The 14,891-nt window shown below is 56.8% G+C and overlaps 1 protein-coding gene across 4 annotated transcripts in view; it reads right to left on the bottom strand.

The window, feature by feature from the left end:
• Positions 1-3,298: 3,298 nt before the first annotated feature.
• The window catches only part of VIPR1 (vasoactive intestinal peptide receptor 1), a 33,650-nt gene continuing 22,057 nt past the window's right edge, over positions 3,299-14,891 (bottom strand). For 3 of the 4 annotated variants that reach the window (XM_040479925.1, XM_040479922.1, XM_040479924.1), the window contains 10 exons: positions 14,010-14,116; positions 12,474-12,580; positions 11,909-12,041; positions 9,653-9,806; positions 9,070-9,130; positions 8,802-8,868; positions 8,337-8,428; positions 5,769-5,898; positions 5,482-5,523; positions 3,299-4,757 (listed from right to left, as the gene is read on the bottom strand). In XM_040479925.1, coding sequence (XP_040335859.1) covers positions 4,566-4,757; positions 5,482-5,523; positions 5,769-5,898; positions 8,337-8,428; positions 8,802-8,868; positions 9,070-9,130; positions 9,653-9,806; positions 11,909-12,041; positions 12,474-12,580; positions 14,010-14,116 — 1,085 coding nt within the window. In that variant the 3' untranslated portion in view covers positions 3,299-4,565. The remainder of the gene's footprint in view (positions 4,758-5,481; positions 5,524-5,768; positions 5,899-8,336; positions 8,429-8,801; positions 8,869-9,069; positions 9,131-9,652; positions 9,807-11,908; positions 12,042-12,473; positions 12,581-14,009; positions 14,117-14,891) is intronic. The other variant, XM_040479921.1, reaches the window with a different exon arrangement.

Here is a 14,891-nt window from a genome sequence, read left to right as displayed (position 1 = left end):
TAAGAGCAGTTCCTGTTCCCACATAGGGAGAGTTGGGAGGAGGCAGGGTCATTTCTCAGGAAAACAGGCCCTGGGCAAGTGGTGGGAACAGAGGGGCTGACTCTGACTCCTTCTCCTGCCTGGCCCGGCACTGCCAGATGGAGGTGCCTGCAGATACGGACTCCCTGTGCCCCCTGCCCCATGGGGGCTGCCCAGGCCTCCCCACTCCTGCCTGGGCCTTGTCCCTTTCCATCCTGATTTTAGTAGCCTTGGGGCTCTCCCCAGACATCCCACAGACATTACATTCAGCATGTCCCCAACCAGGTCATCTCCCCAAACCCCCTTCTCTTCTTCCTCCCTCACACCTGGATGATGGACTGGCAGCTTTTCTTCAGTTTGCCCCTGGGGCCCTTCTCAGGACCCAAGACCACCCTCATCCCCTTGGCCTCCTTTAAGAAACCTCCACTGGATTCCTGTGGCTAAGGGCCCACCCCAGGCACCTGCTTACTTGGATTTGGGTGTCCCTGGCACCCATCATGCTCTCTTGGGACCTAGAGACCCCTGCTTAGTCTTTGGAGAAAACTTGAGGTCTCTTCACCTGGGAGGCTGCTCCCTATCCATTCAGCTGGCACACTGGCCACCCCCCTTGTTCAGCCTGTGCCCCAGAGTGACAGGTACTGTCCACATGGTGGCCTCTGCCATCAAAGTGATGGTGGCCCTCTGCACCAGGTTGGACGGGGCTCCTTGCTCCTCTTTCCAGGAGGTGCCCACCGGAGTTAACTGGACTTTGTCCTCAGGACCTGGGGTCAGGGCTCAGTCAAGGGCCAGGGCCTAATCTGTGCCCTAGAGGCCCAACTCTACAGTTGGGACTGGGACAGGAATCACTGTGTGCCACAGAAGTCAGGGGACTGGGTCTAGGGACTGGGCTCTGGGTCTCCCTAATCTCCTAGGCTGTCCCTGGGGTCACCAGTCATGTGGCCTCACTACATTTTCCCTCTTGTATTTCACTCTGAAATGGAGCTGAGGAGAGAGGCCTGCCCTCTGTGTCACCTGGCCTGCTGCGGAGGGGCCTGAACCCTGTGATGTTTGGGTCCCAAAGGCCAACCTTGGTGAAGTCCTTGAGGTACCCACCAGGTGGCGCTAGAGATGAGCTGGCCTGGCCTGACAAGTGCCTTGCAAGGCAGGGGAAGGGACTGGGGAGGTTCGGGGGAAGAAGGTGTGCAGGAGAAATTCTGCTGGTGGTTATTCCCATTCCATAGGCACCTGGGGATGTTCGCTCCTGGCTTCTGTCCACCCGAGACAGTATTTCAACTTCTCTCTGTTCCTGAATGCCCAACACTGGACTTTTCACCTACCCTCAGGGCAGGACCTCACCAGTGTTCTCCTTTTTGCTGCCCGTGTCTTGGGTCTCCCCACATTTGCTTCATATGCCACCCTCCTGGCTCATCGATCCGGTCTCCCCTGGGCTCTCTCCTTTACTGTGAAGCTATGACTCACTAACGGTGGGATTTCGGGCACTGTGGTGGATGGGCTGGGTCTAGCTTGGAGGGTGGTCCCTCCTGGCCTTCCCATAGCTCAGGCAGCCTGTGGGGTCACTGATTTGGGAGGCAAGGTCCTGCCCATTCCTCTGCAAATGCCCCACTTCTTGGATCTCTTGACTCCTCCCATTTCTGTTTTCCCTCCTCCCCTTACCCTCTTCACCAGCCTGAGCTCATCCCTCAGTTGCAGAGAACTGTTCTTGTTCTCTCACAGCCTCCAACCTCTGTGCCTCCCTCGGTCCCCAGTCTGCTTGGGGATCTCCCTCCAGTTGCTGTCCTCCCCTAGCCAGAGGACACAGCGGGTGGCAGAGGGCTCTGGACAGCCCCTTCCTCATTAGCCACCCATGCCTTAGCCAGCAGCTAAGCCTAGCGATCCATCAGGTGGAAAAACTGAGGCCCAGAGATACAGGGAACTGCTCAAGATCCACAAGAATATCGGAATTTGAATCAGGACTAAAAGAGTAGGGCTGGGTCTTCTGGACCTTACTGGTAGACAACATCTCTGGAACCAGTTTAGAGAAGCACTGAGCTGGGGAGGCAGGGAGGGAAATCAGTGACATGGCCCAGCTGGGAGAGAGGAGCATGGCCCTCCCACCTGTTCCCTATCTCTTATCCCCATGCCTTGGAGTAGTAGGGATGGGAGACTCTTGGGGAAGAATAGAACAAGTTCCGGGTGACCCAAATGCCCATGCCCAGCTCTCCACACCCCATTGGTGGTCACCACCATTGGCCCGGGCTGAGGAAGGGACGGTGAGTGCTGAGAATGCGTTCTCCAGCAGGCCAGAGAGCGGCTGAAACCAAAGGTAGGGATATTCCCTTCTCTGTCCTACAGCTGACCATGCACAGGGCAGGCGTGACATGTGACTCTAGATGGAGTTTGCCACTGTCAGACCTGCTGGGCCACTGGTCCAAGGGTATGTGCCTGGGGCTGCCCCTGCCCTGGGTTCACAGTGACTCTGATCCTGGCCTGACCACCCCTGACACAGGCCTCCTCAGCATGCTGGTTTGGTTGGGGCTGTCATTGGGTGATGGGTTCTGGGATGGTACTGAGTAGGACAAGGCTTTGAAGGAGCCTTGCAAGCAGATCTGAGGCTTTGCCAGCCTATTCTAGCTTCTTTTTACCAGCTTGGCATCCCTCTCCTTCTCCCAAACAAGACAACCCCTCTGCAGGTTTGCAGGAAGTGGCAGCCAAGGGGTCAGGCAACGGCTTTGGAGGGAGACCTCTCTTGCTAACTGAAATCATCTACTTTGCCCTATTGCCTGTGTCTAAACCATTCCACCAGTCGTATTGGCTCTGTCACTCATTTTGGTGACATTTCTGTCCTCTATCTCTTTTTACCTGAACCCTGGGCAGTGTAAACATGGTCAGCTTATACCCCATGCACCCCTGTCTGCAGGAATCCCTGTGGCCTGCAACATGCTCCCACTTAACCATTTCTGGGACTGCGGCAGCTCAGTCAGCTGTTCTGTACTAATCCAAGAATAGAATTTCCTTCTCTTGGTTGGATTTAGAAGGTCAGGGGACACAACGAGAACCTAGTATAACTTCCCCACGCTCAGAAGACATGGGATACCATTCAATGAGACATGGGGTGAAGGCCTTTAGAACTCCGTGCTTCTCCTAGAAGTGTACGATTCCCATCCAAAGCCAGAAGGGTGGTGACAGCTGGCTTCAGTGATGCTTTCGACCTCCCCTCCTCTGAATGGGGGAAAATGGCCGTAAGTTGAAAGCTGGTCCCCGTTTTAGGTCACGTGGGAACACCAACCACCAGGGAAGCCAAGCCGATTCAAGCCAACATTTATTGTCGCACAGCCTGTTTGCAGTCCTGAGGGGATCTTCTGGCTGGAGTGTGGGCAGGAAGCCACGTGGCCACAGGGTGCAGGGTAGGCACAGGATGTTATTGACCACCAGGCTCCTGTCCAGACAATATGTGGGCTAGAGGACTTCTCAGCCACACTCCAGTGTGGCTCGGGTGGGAATGGGATTGCAGGGATGGTAGCAATAATATCAGTGGTGATACAAATAACTAAGAGGATGAAGCTTGTTACAATATATAAAAAGCAGCAGTTAGGAATTTGTGCTTTCATTTTCTCATCTGACGGATCTGAGATCGAACCCTACCTGTGTGACAAGGCGAGGCACCTCTCTGTGAGACTCAGTTTCCTGACCTGTGAAATAGGGACAGTAGTTCCCACCTTGCTGGGTTGATGGGAGGATTAAGGGGCGCACGAGCGCACATCTCTCAGCCTGGTTCTGATAGTTGGCACATAGGTGGGCGGCCAAGGGAAGCTCCCACTGCCTGTAGGGATGGCAGGGCTGGTGGCAGTCTCGATCGTTCCAGCCATCCTGGGACCACCGCACTTCAGCAGGGACTATGGAGATACGTGTGCCCCCCAAACTAAACTCCCTATCAAAACCACACCCGTCTGAGGCAAACTCCTCCACTGGGAAGGGCTGGCAGCTCAGAGGACGACGCTGGGGGAGGCGACCGCATCTGGGAAGAGATGCCTTAATGGTAATGCTTAACCCAAAGGAACTTGACGCAATGGTGGAACTTCAGGCTCCGTCGAGGTGGTGGTGGCCGGTGATCTTCAGGGGCAAGATCTTTGTGTCCTGGGCGCACACCACGATCCCGCATTCATTGTCCGAGGACGGGCAGTTGCCTGCCTTGGACGGCGCCCGAGAGCCACCAGCGCCGAGTCAGGGGAGAGTATGTGGACTTCTTGCTCCTGCTTGGCGGACGAGGACTTTTCGGGGAGGAGTCTGATGGCTGAGCTCCACCCCACGTCTCCTCAGGTGGGAGCCCCCCCCCCCCCCCCCGCGCACCTGCTTGCAGAGAAGCGGCTCCCGCATCTGTGCACCCTACTCTCAGACAAGCGCAAGGGCAGAGTTCTTGAGGGGCGTCCGGACAGTGGCCTGGGGACCGGGGCAGCCTCCGAGCCCAGGGCCGGGGCTGGCCTCGCCCGGGCAGGCCTCGGTCCCCGGTGCCGCCCGGGGTGGGTGGTGCGGACGGGAGGAGCCGCTGGGGGCCCCTGGGCGCCTGGCGGTCAGACCAGGGAGACTTCGGCCTGGAAGCTGGAGGAACGGCGCGCGCCCGGGCTGACGCGGGTCAGAATGGAGACCTGCGTGCTGCATGTGGCCCCGTTGCTGCCTCCTGACGGGTGCTGGTATTTAGGGTCCGAGCCCAAGAAGCCCTGCAGGTGCCAGCGCCGCCACTTCCGCCGCAACTCCGCCTGCACCTGGGGAAAGGGAGGTATTCAAGCCCGCCCCCAGTAAGCCTCCTCCACTGCTGCTCGGGCTGCTCTGGATTTAGGGTGCCGAGCCAGCCAGTCAAATCCTCCTGGGGAGTCTAAGTTGAGAGACCCGGATGCTACCTAGGCTAGTGCACAGTGGGACCACTGGGGACCCGGGTCAAATCAAGGCCTTGGAGCCAGAGGCGGTAGGAGGCAGAGAGGATCAGAGAATGCAGTCGGGGAGGGGGAGGGGTACTGCCTGGGGGTGGCTGAATCCCCATTCCCCTGATCGCTGCCCCCCAGCTCACTCGCGCTCATCTGAGTGGATGGATTTCTGTGCTTTGTAACCAGGCTCCACGGTGGTAACTCAGCCTCCACTGGCAGTCCACCCCTTGCCCCTATCCCCACTTGCTGGGCACAGCCACTTAACCAAACCGATGTGCACACAAATCCCAGGTGTGTGTGTGTGTGTGTGTGTGTGTGTGTGTGTGTGTCTTAAAATGCAGATTCTAAGTCAGCAGGTCTGGGGGGCAGAGGGCAGAAATCAGCCTTTTTAACCAGGTCCTAGGTATGTGCCATCACCTGTTTTCTAGTCTGACAACCACACTTGGAGTAGCAAGATTTAACCCATCCTTGCTCTGCACTTATCCCATTAGTGTTTCCGCACCTTGAAACCTGAGTTTCAACCTGAGTGCTATTGCCTGGCCCCCAAGGTCTGGGAGGGGCTTACCTCGCCATTGAGGAAGCAGTACAGGATGGCCACCACAAACCCCTGGGGAGGAAGGGAGTAGGAGAGGTGAGGTGGACAAGACTCCAGGAGCCCCGCAGCCCCTGTACCACCCCTGGCCCTGGTCCTTACGTTCCCCTGATTAACCAAAGGGCAAAGCATACAGTAGGCGCTTAATCAGGACTTATTACAGTGGGGAAAAAAATGGAATCCGGTGGCAAGGGGCCAAGGCCCCAGGCTGAATTCCCTTAAAGCCCAGAGAAGAATGCAGACTGGTGGATCGTTCATACCTGGAAAGACCCCATGACGAGCTCAAAGACCATTTTCACCTCAGCTGTAAAGTTGTTGGGAAAGAAGGCGAACATGATGTAGTGCACTCCAAACAGGGGGATCAGCAGAAGAGTAGACTTGGCCAGCCTCCTGGGGACAAGGGGGAGGGCAGATAGTGCATAAAGGAGGTAGGGATGATGACCAGGATGTGTGAGGACGGGCCGCTGGCTCCTGGAAGTATTATGTGCACATGTGTTCCTGTTCCGTATCTGCAGTGCCTCTACCCTCCACCTCCACCCCCTCTCCAGGTCTCCTAGCCTAAAAGGAAGCATGAAGGAGAAGGAAGCTCTCTTTTCTCACCCTTCTGGAGGAGAGACCATAGAGGAGGTCAGTGCTGAACCCTGAGGATGAGACATAGTATTTCAGGGTCTGTGGCAGCCAAGGGAGAGATGGTCTCAGCTAACAGGAGATCCTGGTTCCCCCTCTCCTGGTCTTAGTTTCCCTAATCTTTACGGTGGGGGTAAATGTATGCTCAATATTATCAAATTACAGAAATGGGCCTCACTGGAAACTCAGAACTACTTTGGGTGTTACAAAGTGCAGTGCATCCACAAGAGACTAATTCTCTACTAGGGATGAGGACATTTGGGAAGGAAGATTTTGTAATTGGGGTGCTGACCACATATGCCCAAGGCCACTTTGGAGGATGCTGGGCACTCCAGTTTATGCCTGGTTTAGTCCATCTTTGGCTTCTCTGCCTGTCCACTTCTCTAGAAGTTGCCACCTTTTCTGAGATTGCATCCCTCCCTCCCTGGCTTCCCACACCCATACACACACTCTCAGCAGGCTCTGAAGGACCAGCTCCTCCTTCTCCAGCCTTGTGTGCTTGACAGGGTCGATATTCATCCTAAATGACTCATCCCTCTGCTGTGCAGCAGGGCTCATCCTGGTTCAGGCCTCCCAACCACCTGACCTCAGCCGGTCCAGACAGTGTGAACTCGCGGTTCCCTGGCTGGGAGAGGTCTGAGCGGCTGGGGGTGTCCGCCGTGATCCCTTCTGCCTCGGAAGTCAGTCCAGGGAAACCTAGTCCTGGGCCCGAGGTCCCCCAGCCTTGCCCCTCCTGCTCCTTCCTAGACCTGGGTCCCAGCCATGCCAAGATCCTGAGCACTGCCCACCCCTTTTTGGCCACAAATCTCTCCCGCATGCCCAAGGCTGACAGATGGAGGCTTTCTTTAAATTGAAGGCTTATGGGGAGGTGGAGAGTGGGAGCCGACAGCCCCTCAGCGGGGAGCCCCATCTCCTATTCCCCCCACCCCTCTGCCTGCCGACAGCTGCTCAGTTTCTCTCTCACCCACGTGGACCTGGTGATGACCGGCTTCCTTTGCCTCAGATTCAAGCCCTTTGGAGCAGTTGTGCCGTGCGGCAAACCGGGCCCCACAGGCAAAGCAGAGGATAAGGATGCCCGGGCCTGATGTACTGCCCCTTGGCAGGCTACAGGCCCTGTTCTCAGACTGGAGGGGAAGTTCCTCCTACGCACCCAGCGGGGGAGAATGCCGTCACACCAGGAACGTGAGTCTTAGTCTCATCAGAGAGAATCACAGGATTCCAGAATAGAATCCTAAATCCAGCAGCTCGTGACATTCTAGCTAAGAATCTTAGAACCACAGCACAAGACTCTCCAAAGAGAAGCCAGGCCAAGAACGGTCCAGATTCCCAGGACTGGGCGCCCCTCATGGGATGCTCCAGGGTCGTCCTGTCTCTGCAGCACTGATAATCAGTCTCTTGTTCCCATCGGTGGGCATGCAGACCCCTACTCACCTCCTCACAGCCACCCTGCCCTTGTTTCTTTAGTTCTGGCTTCAAGCCCTGTTCTCATGAAAACCTTCCTGTTTCTCCAGTCTTGCCAAGAGCAGAAGACAGCCCTCACACCTTTCTTTCCAAGCAAGGAGCATGACCACTGTCCCAGGGACACTGTGCCCTCCCCCCTACCAGGGCCATGTGCTCCCAAATCCTTGAAGAGGAGGGAGTGAGTGTCAGTTTCCTTACCTGTAAAATGTGGACAGTTTATAGGAGACTGTGTGGATGACATGAGATGATATGTGGAAACCCCTTAGCACACCTGGCATGGAAACTGCTGTTACTATTCCTGGGGACTACTTAATCCTATGTGGCTACCTCGTTGTTCAGCTGGGGGCTCCCCCAGGGCATCCATCTACTGTGTACTTACTGTGTCCCTTTTCTGTGCCAGGCCCTTGCCAGGGACTGGGCACCTGGTGTGAATAGGGCACAAGTGATCTGTTGTGTTCTCAAGCTCCCTGGCTTGGCAGTGGATACATACCTGGGGCAGATCGCTTGCTAGGTAAGTGACTGCAGGGGAAGCGGGCACGGGGTTTATGGGCCTGGCAAGGGTAGGGATGGAGCGGGGGACACTTGTGGGCTGAGCCAGGTCATGGGGGGTGGAGGTGGGCAAGAGCAAGGTGGCTTTTTGGTGACTCTGGAGTCACCTGACTTCCTGGAAAACTTCAAAGACACATGGGCAGATTTGGGGACGGGGGATGGGGACACCAGGGAAGCCAGAGCATACTCACGAGTATGGGCTGCTGTGACTCTTTCCAACATCTGGGGACTGAAGTTTCTGAACCAGGATCCGGATAATGCAAATAAACAGGATAAAGTTCACCTGGTGGATGCGGCCAAGGTTAGTGGTCAGAGAGGGGAGGCTGAGGGGTCCAGCTCCCCGGACTGATGTCCTGGTTTCTTCCCCAGGACCCTGCTGTCTATCCGTCTTCTCTCTTCCCTAGCTTTCCCCACTTTGGGGGGTCATCTGGGAATTCTACTTCACATCTTGAAGGACTGGCCCTCCCCATCTGTGTTCTTTACCCTAGAGGAGAAACTGATGGGGGAAAGGATGGGGACGACCCTGCCTAGAGTCACTGGGAAGCCTCTGTTTCCGTTCTGATCCTGACACGAATTTCCTGTGTGACCTGAAGTCAGTGGACTACCCAATCTAGGCCTCAGTTTCCCCATCTCTACGTGGTGGGAGGAGGCCTTACCAAGATGGAGGTGAGGATGGGGGCCTTTATGATCCACCAAAATGAGGAGTTGATGGTGTTCCAGCATCTGGATAGGGCATGGTGGGGGAGAATGAGAACGGTTGTCCTCAGCCAGGGTCAGAGGCCCTCCCAGGTGCTCCGGCTCTGCCCCCGAGCCCTTTAGAGACCATAGGCCCAGAGTCTGTGCCTCCCAGCTTCCCTTCATCCCACCTAGGGGATCTGCCCCAGATGATGGCAGCCTGGGGGAGGGGGCGGGGTGGCAGCTCACCCAGTGTCCTCAAAATAGAGCCTGATGATTGTCCACACAATGGTGAATATGCTGGGCACCCCTGTCAGGGTCAAAGAAAAGAAAAAGAGGAAAGGGCACAAGAGAGAGATTTAGGAGAGAGAAAGAGAGAGAAAGGGAGGGAGAGAAGAGTGGGTTTCCGGGGCTGCCACCTGCGGTTGCACAGGCCGTTCACTGTGCAAACATGCTTGCTCTACTGAGGGGGTGGAGCGCTATGCCCGAGGGGCTGTGTCCCCCTAAAGGGAGGGTCTTTTTCTCAATTTGACAGGGGCACTTTACAGACTAGCAGTGGCCCTGCGTTTCAAGGGCTGAAGGGGAAATGGATGCTCACAGAAACTCTCTGTCCCACAGATCAGCTCTAGTTTCAGCTGCAGCCTGAGGGCACCTACCCCGGGGTCAGACACTGGGGGGGACTTTTGTCAACTCTTGGCCTAGAGCCTGGTAGGCAGGACCGGCGGCCCAGGGAGACCTACGAGTGCAGGCAGGGTTGGCACCCACCCCCTAGTGAGCTCCCCAGGCCTTGCCCCTTCCGTCCCCAGCCTGGCAGCCCTCCCTGGTACCATACCCCAGCCGATGAGTATGTACCCCCAGAAGTACTTCCGCTCAGAGAAGAAGGAGACAGCCAGCAGGGTGTGCAGGTAGAGGCCCTCCACCAGCAGCCAGAAGAAGTTGGCCATGATACAGTACTGGAATAAGACCATAGCTGCCTTACAGCTCACCTGCAGGGGGAGGAACAGAGAAGGGGCTCACTGGGGTCCCCTGCCTGCCCACATCTCCGTTTGGGGCAACAAACACAGGTGCAGCACGGCCAGCCTAATCTCTTTGTTGTTCTTGCATTGTCCCTTTCGAAATGTACCCGGTGGTTTTCCCATTATCCCTGAGTTTAGATCATCTGATATTGGGGGATAAGTTTGCAGATTTAACGATCCATCCATCAATTTATCATCTATTCATTTTCCTTCTATATGTCTATCTACCCACCTACCCATCCAACCATCCATCTGCCCACCTATCCGTTTATTTACCCACTAGGTGTTCTACCAGCTCACCCATCTGTCTGTCCATCCACTGATCATTTATTCATCTTCCCGTCTATCAGCCCACCCATGCACTCACCCGCCTATCTCTCCATTCTTCTACCTATCCACCTACGAGCCATCCTCTACCAACCCACACACCTAACCAGCAATCCATCCATTCATCCAACCTCCTATCTACTCATCCACCCCTCTACCTGTCATCTACCCAATTTTTCCTACTTTACCCATCTATCCTTCCACCTGTACAGCCATCCACGCATCTATTTACTCAGCATCCGTCTACCTGCCCATTCACTTAACCCCGCCCCCACCTACTCATTCACCTTATTTCAATTAGGATAGAAGGTAGCTAGAAGAGGTATGAGGAGAATTCTTGCTTGGGTTTGCAAGGGTTCCCTGAATATGTGGGGCTGTAGGCTATGGGCTGTGGAGTGGGGCCCTGATGGAAGTGTTGAGGAGAAGAGGCAAGAGGAGGCAGAGGTAGGGCAACTTGGGGCTCTGGGTGGCCCACCTGGCACAACTGGAGGACCTTCTCTGTCCTCTGTTCTCTCTCAGAAAGTTTTCCATTTCAGATCAAGCCCCAATACCTGTGAGACAGAACTTAAAGCCCTCCCCCTCCGGGAAGCTCTCTAGATTCCACTCCTTCCTTTCTGTGCCCTTGGCTTTGAGACATCCTCAGTAGTCTGCTCTCCTCTTCCTGTGGCTGCAAGCTCCTTCAGGTCCCACTTCAGTCCTTCCAGCTACAGGCGGGCCTGTGTCCCCCATCCTCCCCCACTTGCCTTGCAACTAGAATAGCTCATCTCTTTAATAGGACAGTTATCTGTGCTTCTTGCCTTAGAAAAGCTTCAGAGAGCTGCTAATGAATCAGAAAGCCAGTCTCCACAATTATCCTTAACAAGTGTGCTGGAGGCTTCCTGGCTTCTCCGGGTCCATGGCTCATGGGCTCCAGCTCCTGGGTGGGATCCTCTGAGGAGCTCTGGGATTGTCCAGGGTGGCCACCCTGCGTTTCCCTTCCTTCTGGTCTACATGCCTAAGACCCCACCATCATAGGTCCATTCTCTGAGGAGAAGGTATTGCTGACGCCCAAAATAATGCACTGCCCCTGGGGTAGGTCCTCATGAAGCAGAGTCACTGGCCACAGGAATGGGTAGGAGCCAGGGCTGGTCTTGGGCTCTCTGTCTTAGCTCCGGGGCACTCAGGGAGGGGGTCCTGAGCTCACAGTCATTTGGAGATGGACCCCTTAGTGACGGGCAATCAATTCCTTAGACACTGTCTTAACTTCCCTTCCTGAGGAAGGCCCAGAACGGACTGATGGCAGGGGAAGAAGGGAAGAGAAGGGCTGTGTGTGTATCTGGACCGAATCCAGGTGGTGGTAGGGGTGGGGGAGTAGGATGGAAGCTTGGAAGTCCTTGCCAGATGGGGAGACTGAGGCAGGGAGTTCCCGAAGATCACTCTGGAAGTTAGCAACAGAGGAGGGACGGGGGACTGTGGACTCTGGCTATGAAGTGTCGCATTTCCCACCAAGGAGAGGCATCCGTCACAGGCAGGGGCAGGTCTGTGAGCTCCCTCCCAGGTGGCTGAGCACCACTTCCTGTGGCTGGGAGGGGATTGGGATTCAAGGAGCTGCAGACGGGGTTGGGTAGGGGTTTGGCCATTCTTGGGGAGGGAGAGGAGGAAGGAGAAGAGAGGAAGGGCGGAGAAGCAGCAGGTGGAGAGGGACTGAGATTGGAGAAGGTAAAGGGGAAGAGGGAGAGGGAGGTGGGCCTGGGCGGGGTCCTCACCGAGCCCTTGGTGCAATAGTCCACGTCCTCGCTGTTGAACAGGATCAAGTCTTTGATGAAGACAGCGGTGGCCCTCAGGATGAAGGATATGAAGAGGTGCATGTGGATGTAGTTCCGCGTGCAGTGGAGCTTCCTGTGCAAGGCGGGCAGAGCTGGGAGGCTGAGGGGGCCTCGGACCCCCCACTCCAACCACACTGTCCAGCCCTCGGAGCGAGGGCAGGGCAGGGGAGCATAGGGCTTCCAAGGGCAGGCCCCGCCCCCAGGTACAACCCTGGCGCAGCCTGGCCTCCGAGTGCCTCAGCCTCCAGAGCCTGCCCCACCCTCTGGTGCCCCATCTCCAGGTGCAGGGCCATCCCATGGGGACTAGGCCGAGACAGGTGGAGCGCTTTGAGCAGCCTGCTCTCTCCAGGGGAGGCTGGCGTGGTAGGGGGACAGGGCAGGGACTCTATGCTGCCTGGGGGTGACGGGGAAGGGGGCCAGAGCATGACTGGGCCAGGCTGGGCTCGAGCACAGGAGCGACCTGGCTAGGTCTGCTCTGAGGCTTGTTGCTGCGGCTGGACCTCACCTGAACAGGCTCAAGATGGCTGTAGCGACCAGAAGGGCAGCGAGGGACAGGCTGTGGCCGACGGTGTAGATGGTCTTCACAGAACTGTAGAACATTGACTGCTGCTGCTAGAGGGAAGAGGGTGGCGGGGTTGGGGGTCTTAGGTGGGGGTGGGGTGGGCTCACCTAGGGGGTATTGGCAGGGGTGCGTGCCTTATGCACCCTGCCTCCCATCCCTGCCTTGGCAGATGAAGAGACTCCAGGGTCCCAAGAGCAGCTGAGCCGCCCCCTCCAGTCCCCGGACCCCTGACACCCCTCCCCTGGGTTTCCACAGACAGGACAGGACTGCTTCCCAGGGCGGGGCGGGGGTTGACTTGAACCTCCTCTCTCTGCTCTTTCATGAGGGAAATGTCAGTGGCGGAAAGAGCAAAGACCTCACGCGTTCCATGTGCCCGTTTGTTCATTCTGCAGTCATGTGTTCAGCACCCCTTCCGTGCCAGCTTTGGGCACGGCCCCCCGGCGGCCCAACACTGTGCCGTTCAGACTCCACATGAGGACCTCCCGCCATGCAGCGAGAGAGCCACACAGGGAATTAGAATACTAAAGACGACACTGGGACAATGTCCCTTCTGGGGCTCTCAGAGGCAGGGGTCAGCAGGAGGAGGGCAATCTAGCCTTTCTGCAGGGGGACAGGACTAATCTGGAATCCAAAGGCTTCTGGCTGGCCCCTCCAGGAACCCTCCCTAGGGACACGTATGCAGATCCTTGGCCACTGGGTGAGTCCCTTGTTTCTCTCCACGTCCCACACCCTGCTGGAGAACAGGCAAGTGGTTAAGTGGGATTTGGGGGATTTAGATCCTGCCTGGGGACCTGGTGGGCTTTGAAGGCCTCTGAAGAAGTTGCCCTTGTGGGAGGAGCAAAAGTTCTGAGAAGGGTGTCTGGGGGTGGGACAAACGTCACAGCAGACGGACACACACACATACCCACGACCCCACACCAAAGCAGTGAGGGGGCTCCTAGCTGAGGACTCCAGTTATACTCTCGCTTCCCATCAGTATCCCCACGTGGCTCCCGGGCCCACATCTGCACAGCAACCATTCATGCTTCAGCTGCTCCAGGGCATATGCCTGTCCTGGGACTGAGGACCATGGTCTTGTCCCTGTCCCTGTCCCTGTCCCTGACTGGCTGCTGAGGATCTGCCCCTCAGTTTCCCCTCTGCATGAGATAGGAAGATGATATCTGCCCTCCCTGCCCCGCTAGGGCTGGAGCAAGGCTTCCATGAGTCAGCGGGGTGGCCCTGCCGGAGGGCCGAGTGCTGTTTCAGCTTTTGCCGCTGTGTGTCATCCTCATGAAAGCCCCCTTCCTGTTCCCTGTCAGGGACAGAGAGGGGGATGAGCCCCTGGAAATGCAGGTCTGGCAAGGGAGGAGGCTTGGGGAAGGCAGACCCCACGAGCCCTGGCTTCGGCATAGACAGCAACCTCACTCCTTGCTGGGAGAGGGTGGAAGGAGCCTTGCAGGCCAAGGCACTGTGGGAGGGCAGGGGTGGACTGAGGCCCACCTCTTCCAAATCTGATGCCTTGTCATTCAAACCACAGGCAATGGGGTAGGGGCCAGGTTCCAGGTGCGTCCAGCCCTCGTTGGTGCAGCTGCGGCTCACGTTGCGGCCTGGGTGGAGGGGAGAGGGGGAGAGGAGAGAGGTTGAGGCTGGGAGCAGGTGAGTCCGTGGAGTAGGTATGGGGCTGGGCTGTTTCTGAGCTCAGCCTTTCCCCGGCACCCCCAGTTGTATCAGGCTCCGGCGGCCCTGACCCAGACTCCCAGGGAGCTGCCGGGGCACTTGGGGCAGGGAAAAGCTCTTCCAGGGCTTGGCAACACGAGTAACAGTCAGAGCAGACATTCCTGGGCTCAGCTTTGCCCCTCGGCGTGTCTGAAACTGACCCCGGGTGCAAGATAAATAAAGCGATTTTTGTCACGGCCTGAATTCTTGGTATAGAATGACCCATGACCCTTGTCATGAGCTAAATGTTCACTCTTGTCACAGGGCCACAGGAGCCGGTGTGGCAGATGGTTTCTTTGTCCTGTGGGTGCAGATGGCGGCCCTGTGGCTGGGCCGCGGGACTCCTCCTGGGTCAGCTCGCCTGGGCCGATGGGCCTGATTTCCTCCCACACCTGGTGTGGCTCAGATGTGCTGCTGGAGAGGGACCAAAGGTGAGGCAGGAAGTGGGGGTGGAGGGCACCTGGTTAAGGGTGCAGGTCTGAAATGCTCATGAATGGAGAAGCAGGGAGTCCTGGCAGGGAACCTGCCCGGGCAAAGGCATGTGTGTGCAGGGAATCGAGCAGCACAGCACTACAGGAGCTTACGGCTGAACTTCACTGAGTTCTCCACTGTTCTTGGAGGCCCAAAGCTGTAGCGAAGGGACAGGGCTGATGAGAGTGCCTGTGA

This window comes from Herpailurus yagouaroundi, unplaced genomic scaffold (genome assembly GCF_014898765.1).
Source record: "Herpailurus yagouaroundi ecotype Mexico unplaced genomic scaffold, PumYag 159, whole genome shotgun sequence".
Classification (NCBI taxonomy): Eukaryota; Metazoa; Chordata; class Mammalia; order Carnivora; family Felidae; genus Herpailurus; species Herpailurus yagouaroundi.
Note: the sequence above shows the minus strand (reverse complement) of the source record. Positions and strands in the feature narration are given on the sequence as shown.